The sequence below is a fragment of the Malania oleifera genome, chromosome 10, assembly GCF_029873635.1.
Source record: "Malania oleifera isolate guangnan ecotype guangnan chromosome 10, ASM2987363v1, whole genome shotgun sequence".
NCBI classification, from domain to species: Eukaryota; Viridiplantae; Streptophyta; class Magnoliopsida; order Santalales; family Ximeniaceae; genus Malania; species Malania oleifera.
In genome coordinates this window covers 75659835-75679594 of record NC_080426.1, presented here as the reverse complement: position 1 = coordinate 75679594, position 19760 = coordinate 75659835, and the positions used below count along the sequence as shown (strand labels likewise).

Genomic DNA, 19760 nt, shown 5'->3' with positions numbered 1-19760 from the left:
TAAAGGAGAGTTAGTATTGTGGAAATTCCTCAAGTTGAAAAGAATGTCGGAGGTTCTAATGAGATTAGAAAAGGTAAGGAGGTAAAGAAATGAGAGGATTTTTCAGATTTAGAAAGTGATGACAATAGTGATTTTGATTATGCTAGGGGTTTGTTGTTGGATGAGATTCACAAACAATATGGGTATGTGTTTGGCTCTTACGATGAAATAGGGAATTTATCTTATTTTCATCCACTCCCGTTGAAAAGTGCAGAGGGAGTTTCAATTTTGATTGTGATGGGTTTGAATAAGCTTCAGCATATGGATGGAATTTTGCTCACACCAATGGAGGAGATTTCTAAGGAGTTAGAAGCTCAAATTCTTATGGATAAAATGGATTTAAAGCTGAGTGATATAAACAAAGTGCGTCTAGACGGTGGTAAAAGTCGAAAGTTGAAAGGTTAAAAGGAATTAGCAAATTTGAAGAGTTCGGTAAATTATGATGGGAAGGGTTTGAAAAGTGGGTTTCTTGGATAATTTCATTTAGTTCTATTTTGGGTTCTTGTGTTTTTTTGTTTTCCTTTTTTTTTTATCTCTTTTTTTATGGTAGACTTCTTGTCCCTGCACACTATACCTTCTCTTCTTTCTATCTAATGTAATTTCTTTTGTTATAATACACACACACACACACACACACACACACACACACACACACACACACACACACACACACACACACACATCCAACACAATAGAATAGCTGAAAGAAAGCATAGACATTTATTCGACATGGCATGGTCTCCAATATTTCATATTTATGTTTCTAAAACCGTTTAGACTGATTCTTTTCTTATAGTCTGTTTTCTGCGTAACAAGATGCCTTCCAACATCCTAGGAGGACAAATTCCCTTGCCCATTGTGTACCAAGAAACATCGATGTTATTTATTGCACCTCATGTCTTTTGGTGCACATGTTTTGTTCATGCTGCACATATTGGTCAAGACAAGTTTCTCTCCTCATGTTGTTAAATGTGTCTTTGTTGGGTACTCGAGAAATCAAAAAGGTTATAGATGTTATGATCTCCACACACTCCTAGGAAATATGTTAGTGCAGATGTCACCTTTTTAGGAGGGACACTTTATTTCTCTTGTGCAAGGTGAAGGGTCCTCCTTGGATGAATATATTTGAGTCCTTCATAGATTTATAATCCCCCCTTGTGTGTTGATCCTTATGTTCCTACTATTATCCCTATCCAAAAATCTTTTACTCTTCAAAATCCAGCAGTTGCTAACTCAGAAGAAACAATTGAGGGGACATTAATACCACTATGAAACTACCTCTTCTTCCTATCATTGTTTTGATTTCTGGTTGTGGAATGCATCCCAGTGTGACTTGGATTTGTCTATTGCTAGCTAGGAAGGTACTCCGTACTTGAACATGCACTTAGCAGTCCTTAGTTGCTTATCCTATTGCTCATTATGTTTCAGTTCTCCACCTTATGCATTATTCTGCCGTATTTATTTCCTCTGTTTCTATCCCTTCCTCACGTGTTGAAACCCTTGCTAAACTTGGGGTGGATGTATGCAAGGGATGTAAAAATGAATGCCTTGACCACCCAAGGGACATGGTAATTGGTGGATCTTTTTCCTAGTAAGGAGTTGGTTAGGGGTCACTGGGTCTACACCACTCTATTGAATGACTAAAGGTTCATTTAGTTACCGAGGGATATTCCCAAACATATGGTATTGATTATTTTGAGACCTTTGCTCCTATTGCTTGACTAAATTTTGTTCGTGTATTGATCTCATTGGCAGTTAATTTTGGTTCGCCAATTATACCGATTATGTGTAAAGAATGTTAGAAATGGTGTAGTCCCAAGAGGAGGGGGGGGGGGGGGTGAATTGGGTATTTAAGAAATTAATGCAAATACATAAACAATTTTAACCACAATCTAATCAAGTGATCAACCAATGCAAATCCAGTCAATATTCACAATAAATATAAACAAATATAAATGTGCTTAAATTAAAGAGATTAGGGAAGAGAGAATAAAACCTGTATTTTTACAAGCTTCGGCAATCCTTGCCTACGTCCTTGCCTCAAGCAACTCACTTGAGGATTCCACTATGCACTCCTTCAATAGGCGGAGAAACCTCTCTCTTTAGTACGCAGAGATGCCTTTTACAATCCCTCCTTCACTAGGTGGAGATGCCTCGCTTCTTTACGTAGGTGAAGTTGATTCTCTCCTTTGCTTGGGCAGAGCACCCCACTCCTTCATTAGGCCGAGTTGCCTTTCTCCTTTCAGTAGGTGGAGTTACCTCTCTCCTTCAATCGGCAGAGATGCCTTTACAAGTGAAATCAACGAAAATAGATGTTCAAGGAATGCTCCTCAAATGAGCGAATAAGTACAATGAAAATAGCAAGCTAATACAGTCTCAATATGATTATGAAATAAAGCTCAAAGAGTAACTAGATGGTGAGCACTTGAAAGATAAACAAAGTGTGGAAGACGAACTCATGAAGCTCTTGCTGGTTTGAAGGGTCGACGACGAACTCACGAAGCTCCTGATGAACTCGCGAAGGGCTCTTGCTGGTTTGAAGTGTGGAAGACGAACTCATGAAGCTCATGCTGGTTCGAAGGGTCGAAGACGAACTTGCGAAGGGTTGGGGGCTTCGAAGGGTCGAAGAAGAAGGGTTTCGTGTTGGCTCTCTTGTTGGTTCGAGTCGAATAGGTCTAGGGCTCGTTATGCTCTGACTATTTCTTTATTTAACAGGTTTGAAAAGTTCCAGGCGCGACTCACGTCGCTTGGCTCATCAGTGCGCCTCATAGCGCCTCCCTACAACTCTTACAGGTCCCTTCGCCTCGCTTGTGATGAGGCGCTGCACCCTTCGCCTCTCTGTGCCTCACGCCTTTTAACTACTATGGATGGCTCTATGGATGATCAAAGGTCTACTATCGGATATTGTGCATTATTGTGGAAGGTAATTTTGTTTCCAAGCATAGCAAGAGACAAACTACTGTAGCAAGATCTAATGTTAGCAGAATATCAAGTTATGGCACATGATGTGAGTGAGCTTATGTGGCTGAAGTCTCTTATGTCAGTGATGCAATTCTTGGTAATGAAGCCAATAAATATGTTTGTGATAATCAAGATGCCATTTAATTAGCAATCCAATATTTCATGAGAGGACAAAGCTCATTGAAGTTAACTCTCATTTTGTGAGAGATTCTGTGCTGAAGAAGGTAGTGAGGATTCCGTTTGTGAAATCTGTGGACGAGGGAGGCAATGTTTTCACAAAGCCTATATTAAGCCCACCTTTTCTAATGGTTGTAACAAGATGGGGTTAGGAGATATTTATACACCTGCAGCTTGAGGGGATAGTGATAGAAGAAAATATGTTATTTTAGTGATTAAGTTATATGAGCCCACTTTTTTTTTGTTCTCTTGATCCTAACCCTAAGTGATGTATTTTCTTCTTTGATTCTATATTTTATTTCAGATATACAGCAAGTAATTCAGCTATGACTCAAGAATTGATTGACCAATCATCTTGTGCTCACATCCCACAACAAGATGGGGTTGCTGAAAAGAGAAAATAGACATTCGCAAAGTCATTGGCAGTTTGTTACACCAAATAAATATACCGAAAGTGTTTTAAAGTGATGCAGTTCTGGATCCTTGCTCACTTATTAATTGGATGCAATTGTCCATCCTTGAAGGCAAAGTACCATACTCTGACCTATTTCATAATGAGAATTTTCTCTGGTTGTGCCTTTCATTCTTCTACAGTTATCTCCTAGATTGATAAATTGGATCATCATCCTCTCAAATTTTTTTGTGTTTCGAGTATTATTGCACTCTAGAAGGATATTGGTGTTATTTCCTAAATTGAAAAGTTTCCTTGTCGTGACTGATGTCAATTTCTTTGAGTCTACTCAATATTAAGTCTTTGCCTTGTCTGTCCTCCAACAGCTTCAACATTGTCGGGTCCCTTTGGCCGTCTAGATCATCCTAACTTGCAAGTGTATGCATGCAACAGAGTCCCAAAGTAGGCGAGACCCAACCTAATTCTAGTGCTCCAACTTTGGTTCCTTTGTCCACAAATCCAGTGTCTTATGACATTAATCTTAATGTTGTTGTTCACAAAGATAATACCCATGTACTAGCATCCTACAAATCCAGTGTCTTGTGACATTGATCTTAATATTGTTGTTCACAAAGATAAATGCCCATGTACTAGCGTCCTATCCCCAATATTGTGTCTTAAGATTCTTTGGCACCTTCCTATTACTATTGTATTTACTTTTACATCCATCTCTATTCTTAAGTTTGTGCAACTTCTTGTTGCTACACTGGGATGTATGTCAATATGTTCTCTCTCGCCAAACACACTTCAATTTGCCTGCTTATTTCTTTAGCCACTACATTCCATTGGCCTTTACACCAAGAGCATTTGAAGAATTCCTTCTTACATAGTAATCTTCACAAGAAGGTTTATATTGGAGTAACATTCTTGAGTCCGTGGTTTGTTGCTTGCTGTATTCAAGGTTGGTATTTTGTCTAAAAACGTCTTTGGCTGGCTTAAAGCAGTCACCAAGATTATTCAGTGAATGGTGATTGATTTTGGTCTTCAGAGATGTACAGCAGATGATTCATTCTACCATCATAATGTTGCAGGTAAGATTCTTTTGATTCTTTATGTCATCATGGGTGCTAAAAGTCAAGGTACACCACGTTTGAATCAATTTTTACAGACCAAGTTTGACACTTAGGATTTAAGCCCATTGATGTACCTTTTGGGAATTAAGGTAACTAGATTTCATAGGGAGATTGTCTTGTAAAAGAGAACATATGTTCTTAATTTGTTGGACAATACAAGCTCTAGGGATCCAAACTTGCTTATACACCCAAGGACCCTAATGCTAAACTAATGCTAGATGGGGTGAATGGTTCACTGGTCCAGGACAATACTAGATGCTAGAAAATAAATGGAATTAAGAGTAAAAATGAAGACAAAATTCAATTGGGGTTACTGATCAATATTCCAATCAGCTTCTCACAGTTACACATCAAGCCTTTTAGAGTGAGTTTGCAACTGCACTCGCACCCCGTCTCTTTTGCCTCAACTTCTCTTTCGTTCTCTCTCTTTTTTTTTCATAGCTTTTAAAAGCTAGCTTTTAGGTTTTTTGGGAACTTTTAAAAGCTACTTATTTGAAGCTTTTAAAAGCTAGAAGGTAGCTTTTTTTTCCCCAACAAGCTAAAAGCTAGCTACAGATTTGAAACCCCACCCCCCTTTTGCCTCAACTTCTCCTTTTTAAAGTAAAAGCTAGGTACATAGTTGTTCGAATCTTACGATTCACGACTCAATACATATGATTCGTATCAATTCCAAGCCAAATCGATTCGAATCATACTACCGAATCTAAAAACAACTAAATCATTTCCGAATCTATCGATTAACCTTGCGAACCTTATGAATCAATTTGAATCTATCAATTCACACGATTCTAGGCTTATTATATCCTGATAGATACGACTGATTCAATACCTCATTTTTTTTTTTTTTCCTTTTATTTTTAAACAATACCTTCCATTCCTTATTTGTGTCTTTTTGTGCTAAAAAAAGAGAGGAGAAAATAGAACTTTAGGGCTTATATTGTCTTCACAAAACCATTCTTCACTCTTGGAGGAGTATAGTTTTGCGCTGTTGAGAAGATGGGGCAGAACACTCTGCTAAAGTGGTACTCATGTTTTTTTGTGTTGTTAAAATGCAAACAGGGGATCTTTAATTAGGTTGTTCAATTATTATCATTTTTTAAGTTAATTATTTTTTATTTTTAATTCAAGAAATGATATGCATGAAATATTTTTTTTAATTGTTGCTAAACATCAAAAGTTCAGTTTTTTACTATTTTTTTCTTGATCTTTTTCCCTTAAACAGCAATTTCATTTTTTTATTAATATTTCTTGGCTCATTTCTCTTACTTTTCATTTGCTTAGGAAAAGCATACACATGAATTATGGTTTTTATACAGACAAAATTTAAATGCATTGTACTATTTTACTTGTTTGTGTATCAATATGTGCATATCATTTAGAATTGATTTTGGAAATTAGAACTGAATCTTACGATTCGATTCGATTCGATTCGATTTTCAATTCTCAATTCTCAAAATTGGAATTTTGATTCACGATTTGAATCTCGATTTGATGACTATGACTAGGTATAAAAAAAGCTAGCTTTTAGGTTTTCTGGAGAATGGTTAAAAGCTGCAGATTTGAAGTTTTAAAAGCTAAAAGCTTCATGTTTTCCCAACAAGTTATTCTATTCCAGTATTTTCGTTAGGTTTTTTTTTTTTTTTTTCTTCAAATTACTACAAAATTATCAGTGCGTTAATTACATTTCTAAAAACACATATCTAGTTTAGTCATTTTAAATATTGTTAGGTAGATTTTTCTACCGAACACTCGGGGCCAATTTTTTTTTTCTTTTTAACAGCTCCTTGTTTCACACATGCGCGCATGCGCCCTTAGGGGTGGGCCCCGAGGGGGGGGGGGTGTGTGAGAAAAGTTTTATAATAATCTCAATCAAGCCCTTTTTTATGATTTCCTTTGTAAAATTTTCTTTTTAGAAGCCACAGGGGCGTCAAACTAGGCATAAATAGGCTTTCTCCTAATACTAAATTAAGAAAAATAAAGCAAAATAAAGACATAATTCAATAGGGCTTAATGCTCAATATTCCAATTTGCTTCTATTAATACTAATGAGGAAACATAATTTTGGAAATAATAGCAACTCACTAAATAAGGAAACATAATTTAGGGAATAATAGCAAACCCTTAATAAATGAAACATAACTGTGAATCCCAAAATGCTGAAGATTACATAATTAGATCCAACTATCCTAGATTATGCCTATTCATATTGTAAATGCAATGAGCTCTAAATGTCTTAATTTTGCCCGTAACCAACTTCTTGACTTCTCTTTTATTCTCTCTTGGTTTGAAAAAATTCAACCTCAAGTTCAAAACATTCAAAGGATAAAAAGCTGATAAGTCACACAATTGGAAATGATTGATATGATCCAAAAATTTGAAAGCTAAGTATGAATGCTAGCAAACAAAGTCACTAAAGACAAACTTGACAGTAATGGTGTATTCCCAAGAGGAGGGGGGGGGGGGGGTGATTTGGGTATTTAAAAAAATCCTAGGTCAAATATGTTTTGTTCTGGACCACAGTCGGTATAACACAACCTAGGGCCTTTCTATACCTTCTCAAATCCCACAAATATTTAAGGCATGTATGTAAAACAATCAATACAATAAATAATCAAGCATACATGTGCGAAAATTAAAGTGCGGAAGTTAAATAGAGTAGGGAAGAGAAAGCAGACACAATATTTTTGTCGAGCTTCGGCCAATTCTGCCTACGTCCCCACCTTGGGCCAACCACCCAAGGATTCCACTACTTTGCTCACTTAACTGGGCGGAGCGACGCCGTTTACAATACTCCTTATAAGGTGGAGTCCCCTTAGCCCACTTAACCGGGTGGAGTCAAATCATTTCTCCTTATAGGGCGGAGTCTCCCTAGCTCACTTACCGAGTGAAGCCAAACCGTTTCTCCTTACAGGGTGGAGTCTCCCTAGCTCACTTACCGGGTGGAACCAAACTGGTTCCCCTTACAGGGTGGACTCTCCCTAGCTCACTTATTGGGTGGAGCCAAACCAGGTCTCCTTATAAGTAGAGTCTCCCTCTTTAGGCCACGCCTGGAATACAAAGATATGAAATAAATTTTCGTACAAATATGAATGCTTCTCAAATAAGTAGAGATGTACAAAATGAAGTTTTATAAGCACTCTTAGATGATATAAAATTAAGCTCAATAGAGTATGGTAATTTTCTCAATAAAACTTTTGCAATCTTTGAATAAAATATATATGATAAATACTTCAAAAATTTTAACCCCAATAAAAATTTGTTCAAGGGAAGCTAAGGTTTTTGGTCAAAAAGATTTTTGCAATAAAAACAATGTGAGCTTTTGAATCTTGCAATGGATGTGCAAAAAAATTCACTAGCCATATAAGGTTTCTCCAAAAATCAAGAAAAATATGTGGAAAAACTCAAACTTTACTTTCTACAAATGATTTTCAAAATGAAGGATTAAGATGAGAGTAAATGCTTCAGATGATGAAATAGATGTCCCAAATAAATGATTCTCCAACAACCCTCAAATGCAATAAATTTGCAAGTGAAGGGAGTAAAAGAATAATCAAAGCTCTTTTAAAATGATTTTTCAAAGGAATAATAAAAAGAGCATGCTTGCTTGAATATGTAAGAGAAAGAATAATAAAGTACAAATATTTTGGGAGGATTTTCAATATAAGCATTGGTTAATAAAAGAGTTATGAGGGTTTATAGAGTTCTCCCAAAATATGACCGTTAGGGACATATTAGGCATTTACTAATTTGTTCAATTAAAAAATAATGACTGTTTTTTGGCTAAAAAGTGGGCAACCCGAGAGGTCCCGTCGACTAGGGAAGGTCCTAGTTGGCTGACCTTAGGCTTACCTTCAAAAGTCTGAGAGGTTCGGTCGACTGGGCAAAGCATCGGTCAGCTGGTCTTTGGCGAAATTCCAATCCGCGAGAAACGGATGGCCGGGCCTTATGATCCGGTCGGCCGGGCTTGAAGGCTGGTCGACTGGGGCTCTCTAGTGTATATGTGGCCGGTCGGCTGGGTTTTAGAAACTAGGCCATTTCGATAGGCCGGTCAGTTGGGCTATTAAGGCCCTCATAAGGCTGGTCGGCTGGGGTATACTAAAATGGCCAAAAGGCACTGGCCGATCGATTGGGCATAATATAATGTGAGAGGGCCAATTGACTAAGGTGTCCTGGCCGGCCGACTGGGGCTGCAAGGCCAGTCGACTAGGCCCTTTGAAAATCATTATTTTAGCCCATTTTTGTCCTTAAAAATGTATTAAAAACCCTTGTATGATTTTAGCATTATAGAAAAAGGTTTTCCATGCAAGTGTTGGTTCCCTAAGGTCAGTCTATGGTCGGCTATTGAGCATAGCACCATATCATATAGAGCATGCATTATTACAACTCATACTAAATGCAATTACAAACAAATATGTCTTCTTCTTCTTTTCTCTTTAAATCTTCATGGAATACGCCAGACAATATACGCTTTAAGTTCCACTTGGCATCCATTTATCCTTTTCCATGTGTGTGATCTGAATTATGAACCTGTCCAAGTACTAGGCACACACATGAGAAACTTGTGCTTTGTCATTATCAAAATAGGGATCGGACTCAAAAAGGTTAACAAAACTTATTGCAAATGATAAATTCCACATAAGCAATGCCACTCATATCTTCAGCCTTAGACCCAACAAAATTACCCTCCATGGATGCTTAATGTCTGCAATTTCCACCTCCTCAAGTTTCTCTATGGATTCTTTGAGCATATGTCAATTATGGAACATCCTTTATGCCCTTGGATCCTATTGTTAATACAACTAATCGCAGGTTGCTGCTTTAGTTTTGACATAGGCTCACTATGCATCTCCACATGCCTCTACTCTTCTTCAACAATTAATTTGTTTTGGTCAACCATGTTGTGACCTTTAACGATATTAGGTCGACTGTGTCAGTTTACTTCATGTCCACGATTTCCTTAATGCAATATTTTTGTGCACCGGGCTGCCCTTTTAGTAAGCCATTCTACAACGGTCATGAATACCTTTCCCGAACTTCAATATGGCCACATTTGGCTAAAGAAACTTGGATTTGTCGTCGGTCACCATGGTCTTTTTTTCTTTTTTCTTTTTCTCTGTATTTTTCTTTTGTTTTTTCTCCTCCAAAAACTGAACTGGTTCAAATGGTGTTAAAGCTGGATCTGTCCAGATTCGTGTGCAGCATGAGTTAGGCTAGTCAATAGGTTGGGTTCAGGTTTGACACGTAAATCGGATTATAAAGAAGTTAGTCATGCTCATACAGTTATGCCTGAGCTTTGTTGTTCTTTGCAAGAAGGGAATAAGGTTTAGAGAAGAGAAAACAAGAGGATGGGGCCTTGCATGGGTTTGGGATTTGGGAAGTTCTTACAATTCAATAGCACATGCATATGAAAGATGGTAGTCATGAATCTGCAAGGTGTACAGCAGGCAACTTGCAGTGCTGTGACTGTTATTGTTGAAGTTTCAAAGACTCTGGTGCTCTGATTGTTGCTTTATGATTGAAGGAAAAGGAGATTCGAGCGGTCTACTGGCTGGGCTTTTTAATCAAGGAAAAAGATGGTGATGTAGCAGTAGCTGGTTTTTTTCCTTCTATTTGCTCTCTGCTACCTCTGATCAGTTCTGGGAGTGGCCAACATCTACAACATGTTCTTTTTTTCTTTCCCACAATGCTGCAAGTTCTTTGTAATGTGATGGGTTTTTTAGAGATTAGTTTTCCAATGTAGCTATTCGAAGAAGAGGAATTAGGGTTTTTATGTGTTCATTGGTTAAGAGGGGGAGCCTTGGCACAATGGAAGAGTTGTTGTCATGTGACGTCACAGGTTCAAGGTGTGGAAACAGCCAAAAACGTAAGGCTGCATAATATAAATCCATTGTGGTCCACCCCTTCCCTGAACCCCACATTCACGGGAGCTTTGTGCACCAGTTTGCCCTTTTTGTGTTGATTAGTGAAGCTTAGGGGTCAGCTAGGGTTTTGGTGAGGAATTTGTTTATGGATGATGAATGGGTAGGGTTTTGTGTTGCTGATGGTGGGGCTGTGATCATTGGAGAAAACTTGTGTCCATGGCTGAGGAGAATGATGGAAGTAGGGCTGGGATGCTGGAAGGCAGAGGGTGGCTGGTGACTTTGAATAGTAATCTGTGATGGGGAATCGAAATGAGGCTCTGATCCCAAGTTGATGCCGGATTGATTAGAAAAAAGCACCAGGAAACTAATGCTCAATATTCCAATCTACCTGTCACGGTTACACATCAACCCTTTATGCAGGCTTCTCCTAATGCTAAATAAGTAAGAGAAAAAAAAAAAGAAGAAAGGCAGCCTGGTGCACAAAGCTCCTGCATATGCGGGGTCTAGGGAAGGGGTGGACCACAATGGGTCTATAGTACGCAGCCTTACATTGCATTTTTGCAAGAGGCTCTTTCCATGCTTCAAACCCGTCACTCCAAGTCACACAACGACAACTTTACCATTGCGCCCCTTCTTTAGGAATTAATATCAATAAAACATACTATCAAATCCCTAAAAATTAGATGAACATGTATTTGTAAAGTATTTAAGCATAAAAATCCTTGAAAATATTTAAAACCCTAAATAATCATAAAACCCAATATTATCCCCACATCATGGAGACTGGAGAGTTAATGGAAAGGTTGAGTTATGCTTAGATATCTCCTTTGCAGCCAATGTTCTAAGTAGTCCCTTGACTCTATTCAAACTGGTTGCTATTCTAACTCAGTCCTTGACTCTCCTCAAGTAAGATATTGGAATGCTATTCGTATCCTAAGATATCTCAAGGGTGCACCTGGCTGGGAGAGGTCTCTTTTAACAAAATTGGGTCATCGTCATGTTGAGGGTTACACATGCAAATTAGGCTGGATCACCTTTTGACACAAAATCTATTACACCAGATAATGGGTCTGTTGGTGGCAACTTGGTGGCTTGGAAGTGTAAGAAGCAAACTGTAAGGTGGAGTGCAAGATAATATGCAGTTGTCAGATTTGAATCATATTTCCTGACTGGTTTTCCCTCTCTCTCTCTCTCTCTCTCTCATACAGTTCTCCTTCTCCCTTCTTCCTTCTCCTTCTCCCTCTCTGTTCTGTTCTGTCTTCTCTCTCTCTCTCTCTCCCTCTCTGTTCTGCTTTCTATTCCTGCTCTGTTTTCTGAGTTCTTCTGTCCTCTGCTTCCCATCAGCCTTCTTTCTTCGCTCTCCCATAATTCTCTATTCTTTTTCTCCTCCTCTTTTTACCTTCTTATTTCTTCTCTCTTCAATAATTCTCTCAATTATCTCTCCATTTATCTCAAATTCTGTACGTCAATTTGGCATCAGAGCCCAACCCCGATTACCATGCCATAGCCAAAGCATACAGCTCGCTGTCATCTAAGCTGCATACGAGCACTGCCATTGTTGTCCTAGATTCTACAAGTAACAGTTATTTTGATTCAATTTCCATAATTGTGAGTATTGTGCATAAATACAAGTCATATCAATCACTCAAGGGTTAGGAACTGCAGGAAAAGCCTCAAATTGCTCATCTGTAACTTCTACAGAAATTACAGTCGTGCCCCTGAGTTCAAACACCATTTACCAGACATTGTTTAACAACCTCACTCACCATTAAAAATAGAACCCCCAGAAACTCCATCCCTTGAAAATTCATCAATGCCCAATCACAGGTAAAGGCCCACCTGCCAACTGAAGCTTTCCCAGCCAACTACCCTTCAAAATCTCACACTTGCAATTGTTTTCTTGACATGCCATTGCCACCAATCGATTCACCAGCCTTCGATCTACTACCATCCAGAAGACCATTGCTGGGGGAGCCTCAATGGCAGTGCATGCCGCAACAAAAATTCAATGTTAAAATTGGGAATTCAATTCAAAACAAGTGCTTTTCAGAGGATGAAATTGTGAATCTTGGGAGAACCTTCTGACATGTAGACCCCAAGCATTGATTTATCTTCCAAGTGATACTTCTATCGACTTTATCAGGATCAAGGTCTTAAATTTCGATTTCGACTCAAATTTCGAAGCTCCAAAAGAACGGAAATTTCGATTTCGATTTGAAAAAATAACAGAGACTAGTAGTAAGGCATGGAATTCTTTGTGAAACTTTAGAAATGGTTAACAAATATAATAATATAAGTTTTAAGACTAATATATTACAAATTAAATACATCTATATTTTGTACAAGGTGGAAAAGTTGTAAAATAGTATGTGTATGTTTGTAAGATAATGTACATTAAACAGATTCAGTTAATGCAAATGAAATTCATAATTCATTTAAATATTATTTATTATACAAATATTGATAATTTGGACATGGAATGGTTAAATAAAATGTTACTATAAGTTTATTTTTTCATATAATTTCAAAAGCACTTGTGGTAACCTTTTGTTTCAATAATATAAATTAAAAGAGAAATTTCACTTCACTCTTGAATCTCTCGTTTGAATTTTGATGAAATTTCATTGTGTAGTTAAAATTTCGACAAATTTCGCTAAAATTTCGAGGTTTCGATAAATTTTGGATGATTTGTTGAGATTTCGACGGAAATTATGCAAGATGGAAATTGACAGCCATTTCGATTTCGAGGGTGACGGAAATCGGAAATTTCAATGGAAATTTCGACAATTTCATGGAAATTTAAGACCATGATCAGGATTGAGAACCTTGAGAGTTGCAATAATTTGTTGTTGATGTTTGCATCTGAGTTGAAAATGAACAGTGTGAAATTACAAGTTGAATGGTTCACTGGTGCACATTCCCTATTGTTGAACCATTGTAAAAGTTGAGGTTGAGTTTTCTCTAACAAGGGGAGTTTGATGGAGGATCACTTGTGAATTATTCTAAGCAACAATACTCTGTGAAGATTTAGAAATCAAGGCTTTTGTTTTAAATTAGTAAATGTAGACATTTTAGAATTTTAGTTAATTTATGGTTATTTTGTGTATTTTAAGTACTTTGGGGTTATGTTGTAATTTTCTATATTAGTTGGGTTATTTTGTGATTAGGTGTGTTGTTTGTAGTACTGGGTGTATGAATAGTGTGATTATCTATTGTATGGAACAATTAGCGGTTATCAAATTCGAATCCAGTTCAGTTTCCCTCTCTCGTGTACTCTCTTCCTTTTTCTTCCGCCTCTCTTCTTTGTTCTTCTCCTGGTCTTCTCTACTCTTCTAATTTGCTGCTCTATTTCTGCTCTCTATTCTGTCTCTAATTTCTTCTATGTTCTCTGTTCTGTGCTGCCCGTCAGCCTTTTCTTCCCTCTTCTTCCCTCTTCTTCTTCTCTTTCTCTTCTCCTCCTCGTCTTTCTAACTCTCTCTCTCTCTGATCTCTGAATTCCTACTTCTGTCCTATATCACATGGTGTCACAAGTTTACATATTTCCGTGGACATATGGATAACCATTGCCCTTGTTCGCTTTGATATTACATTGGCAGCACATCCATAATGTCCTTCCATGTTCATTCGAGCTCTTCCTCGAGTAAACTTATCCTGACTGGAATGGTTTCTTAGGAAGCATATCCTGAACGGTCAAGGTGACGTTCTCGCATCCAACAAACATTGACGTAGTGTTTGTAAGCATGGATTTTAGGGCTTGGATTTGGATTTGTGTGAATTTAGAAGAAGTCAATACAATTTTGTATTACGTATTATCCGAATCCATGCACGCTCAAATCCAAAGCTCCAATTCCATGCTCCCAAACATAGGGTGAGGGCCATTCTAGCTCCCACAGCGCAATCCTCAAGTAAGCATATATGCTGTTAAACTTCCAAGGCCAAAGCCAGGGGTGAGCGACTGTTTTGTGAAGAACTTGGAACTGATTAGAACCCACACGTTGGTTCCAATACTTGCTCAGATAGGCTCTAGTTCCAGTTTTTGAGAATCCATATGTATAGGCTATTAGGCTCAGTTCCTGATTCTAGGTTTCAATCCACCAAAAAACTTGTCACTGACCTAGCAAGCTGGTTGTGAAACCAAAATTGATCCAGCAAGTCATCATGTAGTTTGTTAGAAATTATGTTGGTTGGAAAGCTTGAACCCAAGTCATCTTGTAAGATGAAATTAATGAAAAATAGCTAAACCAAATGAATTTTTGATTCTAAGCTTTTACAAAATATTATTTGTAACAAATTTTTTCTCATGTATCTAAAAAGCTTGTCAAAATCAAAATCTTAAAGAACTAAAACTGAAGACAGAGAACCATTCATCAGTTAATGAGAAGTGTATGCTATAAGCCTATAGCATGCGTGTGTGTCTACATAGGTTTTATTAATGGGCATATCAATTATATTTTGATTCTATGGGAATTTTAAATTTTAAGAGAGGCTCTCTACAGATTCCAATACATATTCTTAACAGGTTCTAATACAGGGAACGTGGAACTAATCTGCATTTACAGGAACTGACAAGTTCGATTCTAGTGTCCACCTTTCATGGGATAGGTTCCAGGTACTAAAATTTTCACATCCAGCATTAGGGTCTTGCTGTAAAACCTACTCACCCAACCCTTGCACACCTCTTGTGAATGCCCTCCAAAGGATGACATACTGCAAGAAAAGCTTGTGAAAATCCAGTGGTCCCTTTGATAGCAGAATGGGTACAACCTGGCACAAGATGGTGGAAAAATATGGGACTTACTGGATGCACATCTCAACCTCTTAGAGTGATGTGACATAATATTTCACAATGCTGTCCATGGGGCTCCCAACTCCTAAGGGAAGCTCTAGGTAGTCCTCATTAATGCGAATAGCCAATTCCCAACCTCACCTTGGTCCCTACTCGATTGGCGAGACAGTCTTAAAGTAGAAATGGTTGTTAATTTTGATTTTTGAGTTAACAAAATCCCCATTTAATTTTCCATGAATCACCCAAATTTATCAAGATCTCAAACTTTAAGAGAATTTTGTTGAAATTTTTAACTATTAACGAAATTTCCTTGAAATTCAGATTTTTGAGATTCAAAACCCAATTGAAATTTTGAACTATCTGTCTTAGTTTATGTTTTTCATTAAAAAAAAAAAAAAAAAAATTGAAGCTAAACGTCATTACAAGAAAGATATAAATAGCTTATAAATTTTATATATTAGTTATAATATTTTTTTGAACATTTATTTCTAAATTATATGTATTTGTGTCATAAATAATATTAATTAATTTATGAATTTCATTGAAATTAATTGAATAGGGTTACTATATTACAGTTATTGCACCTCGTATACCGCATGCTTGTCCTTGATGTATTTTATTTATAATATTTTAGTTCAAAATTGTGCATTATTATGTCTCTTAATAGTTTCAAAGTTTCATTAGAGAAGTCCATGCGTTACTGGAAATTTCCATCAATTTATAGAAATTGAAATCAAAATTAGCATCAACATCCAAATTCCTGTACTTTTAAAGCCTTAAAATTTAAGACCTTGATTAGTGTTCACAGCATTGGGCGTTATATGTCTCCAGTTTTTCCCCCTATAGAGAGAGCTTTGCATGCCATCCTCACTTTGGTAGGAGGAAATGCCAAGATGTTAAGGAATCGCACTTCACTTATTTAATATATCAAATTGTAGTTTGAAATCTTCAAATTTATAAAGAAGATGCAGTCTTTATTTAATTGCTGTAGGGCACCTCATCAATCTGTATATGATTCAACAGTGTACCAGTTCATTTCACCATTTTGATAACATGGAGCTTTTGTTGATTGCTGCAGCACAAAACAATGCAAATGATGTATGAGACAATTTACAAGGCTTTAGTGGAGGTTGGGCTTGAGGATGCATTTGCACCACAAGATTATTTGAACTTCTTCTGCCTTGGTAATCGTGAAGCTGTAGATTGGATTGATACTTCAAATGTTGGAAGCGCTACTCCAAAAACTCCTCAGGTAATTTTCTATCCACCATGTTAACGTTATGTTTAGCCATTTGCTTGGCAGCTGCAAAATGGAGATCTCTTTTGAACTGTCTTAAGTTATGTGTGTGATGAGCAATTTTAGCTCCCTAATCTATTTTTATTAAAGAGAAAATTTCAGGTTCTATTGTATTAACTGCTTCCTATTTAAAGGTATTTAAAAATCATGTTGTTGGCTTCATAGTCATGCACTCCTTACCTTAACTCGTTTAAGCATGAGGGCATCTTGTATTCTGTTCCTCACAGTTCCCTTATATCTCAACAACCCTCTCAACTTTGCCATGCCCCAACTCTATCTCTCTCTTTCAAGAAATTAGTAGTCATTTTTTTTCTATACTGTTATAAGATAATTTAGCGTACAAGTTTATAAGATCCTTTAGATTAGAGTAGAATTTGCATCTCAAACATGCATCGCATGTGCTACAACCATCTTCACTTCTGGAAGTGACCAATTTATTTAGCATACAAGTTGACCAACCTGATTGTGTTTTCTCTTTCAATACGCACGAACCTTTCCGCAACCCCCAAAATTTTGCCACGCAGTTCTCCTATAGGTGCTCGCTTATACGCTTTTTGTCATGAATATTTTTTATAAATATGCTGTACACTGACATTACCAGGCACAGAGTCGAAAAAACCGGCGCTTCATGATTTATGTTCATTCAAAAGGCATGATAGTGGATGATGAATATGTAATATTGGGATCTGCAAACATCAACCAGCGGTCCATGGAGGGCACTCGAGACACTGAGATTGCAATGGGAGCCTACCAACCATTTCACACTTGGGCAAGAAAATTATCTAATCCACATGGCCAGGTAATTGTTGACCAGATAATGTTTTCTCTTGAATTGTGATGATCATTTAAGATTGCTGAGGTGGTCAGGGAAATAAAATCAGTCCCAGCTCCTTGGTATCAACAACGTTATTTGAAACATTATTGTAAGAAAATGTTAATTTTTGAAAATTCATTATGAAAAAAATATTGCAACTGCTTGAGTGTTGTTGCTTGAGGTCAAAAAACATTGTAAATGAGCATATTTGGAAGCCTGTTACTTGCCGTTGGGTCATGAGAGAGAACAATGCTCATTTCATATAGGTCTTTGAGGAAAGCCATTTAGACATCTTTTTCATTTTTGCAGACAACATTTGCTGCCAATGTAGTAGCAAAAGAATTTATAATTGCATATATTGCTACAGAATTCAATTAAAGTCTTAACGGAATGGTTTCATTTCCACATGGCTTTCAAAGCAGCTAAGCCGCCAAGTGATTGTTTTTGTTTCTCATGTACTTGTGTAGATAATGCTGAAGAGTATTTAGATGTCCTGTGAAAATGGGGTCAATCTATTTTTCCCTGAGCATTTTGAATCTTGCTCATTTTTTCTTTTTTGACAGTGTCATTATTAAAAAAGGCGGTGTCATGGAAATAAATTTTTTGTTGCCCTCATAATGATAACAAAAAGAAGTGTCTCCATCATTCCTTAAAATTGTTGCTAGACATCCATTCTTCAGTTCCTAGTTTCTTCTTGATTCTGCTATGAAACAAACCGTATTTTTACATGAACTACAGATGGGTAATCCAGTCATTTGATTAAGCTCCTCCTCTTTCTACTCTTAAAATTTCAATGCGGCCTTGGGACCAGGATGGTTTGTTGGGGAGTCATGATCCCATTTTGGAAGTGGCCTACTTGATTATGTAACTCATTTTAATTGCTTTTGGAAACATAATATTGTTGATTTTTCAAAGAGCATGGCGCCCCTAGCTTAAGGTTCAGTACATGACTAGCTGCATATGCATATGTTCTCTTTTTTGTTTTGGTAGATCTATGGATACAGGATGTCACTGTGGGCAGAGCACACTGGAGTCATCGAGGACTGCTTTTCACAACCCGAGACGGTTGAATGTATGAGAAGGGTAAGATCATTGGGTGAGATGAATTGGAAACAATTTGCAGCTAATGAGGTAACAGAAATGAGGGGCCACCTCCTGAAATACCCTGTTGAAGTTGATCGAAAGGGCAAAGTTAGACCGCTTCCCGGCTGTGAAACTTTCCTGGATGCGGGAGGAAATATAGTGGGGTCATTTGTCGCCATTCAGGAGAATCTTACCATCTGATTCTCAGATTATATCACATTTCTATTATACACTAGACCGAGAACAAGCATCTGCAGCACCCCACCCTCCGCTTCCCCCCAAAATAATACCCGCAGAACAGAGGCAGAAAACCAAAAGAAGCAAAAGGATGAGCCAAGTTCAGCTGTTGGGGATTGTTGATTTTGAGTATATATGTCAGAAGTCCGCAATTATGTATAGTTATTACAATTTTCAGTCATTTTATGAGTGCATATCAGTGTCAGACCGAGGCTGCCAGCGGCCTACCATTACTCTACTCTTTGTTCATGGATCACAAGCGATGAGGTCCTTTTACTTTGTGAAGTCATTTTTTCGGGATATGTATTGTTTGTAATTATTTCTTTTGTTTGAAATTTCTTATGATTATTATACTCACGGTGCAGCCAAAAGTGCTCCCCCAATTGGGGGTGCCATTTAACCTTTTCTCTTAACCTTTTTGTCTTAATTAAGGTTCAAAGTCTGCTGACCAGTACCCGAGTTCAATGCTCCCGTTGGGGAGGTCTCACTACCCAGAAAAAACCTTCTCTTATGAGGTTCAAAGCTGTGTTTTGTTTTTTGTTGGGTCATAGAGAACAATGTTCTCCAATCTTCTTGAGGTGAAATTATTAGCCCTTAGGTGTTTGGGATCTTGAAAAACCGTTTAGTTTCGGCTGATTTCAAGATATCTGATCAAATGTCTGAGCGCTATATCATGATATTGTTTAGGTCTGTAGGAGTTTCCATAATTCCTCGTACTGGGATTAGGGTGCAGTATTGATTCACAATATCCAATTTTGTTTAAGAGAAACTCTTATTTTATTCTGTTATAGCATGAATGACTTAATTACTTTTTCATTTCTCTCTTTATCCTAGGAGCATTTTTATGATTAGAACTTGGGTGTCAATGTTGGGGGAAGCTTTCGCTTGAATCTTGAGACAAATGAAAAGGAATATGGCGTAAGAGATGAATCACCTCTCGTGTTAGAACGTCAAATAGACTGAAAATACATGACGTCTCTA

General features: G+C 37.4%; 1 protein-coding gene across 1 annotated transcript in view; it reads left to right on the top strand.

Annotated features, from left to right (window-relative positions):
• The window catches only part of LOC131166151 (phospholipase D gamma 1-like), a 51724-nt gene extending 32532 nt beyond the window's left edge, over positions 1 to 19192 (top strand). Inside the window, exons 8-10 of the mRNA XM_058124464.1 lie at positions 16427 to 16600; positions 17247 to 17444; positions 18450 to 19192. Coding sequence (XP_057980447.1) covers positions 16427 to 16600; positions 17247 to 17444; positions 18450 to 18743 — 666 coding nt within the window. The 3' untranslated portion in view covers positions 18744 to 19192. The remainder of the gene's footprint in view (positions 1 to 16426; positions 16601 to 17246; positions 17445 to 18449) is intronic.
• Positions 19193 to 19760: the final 568 nt, after the last annotated feature.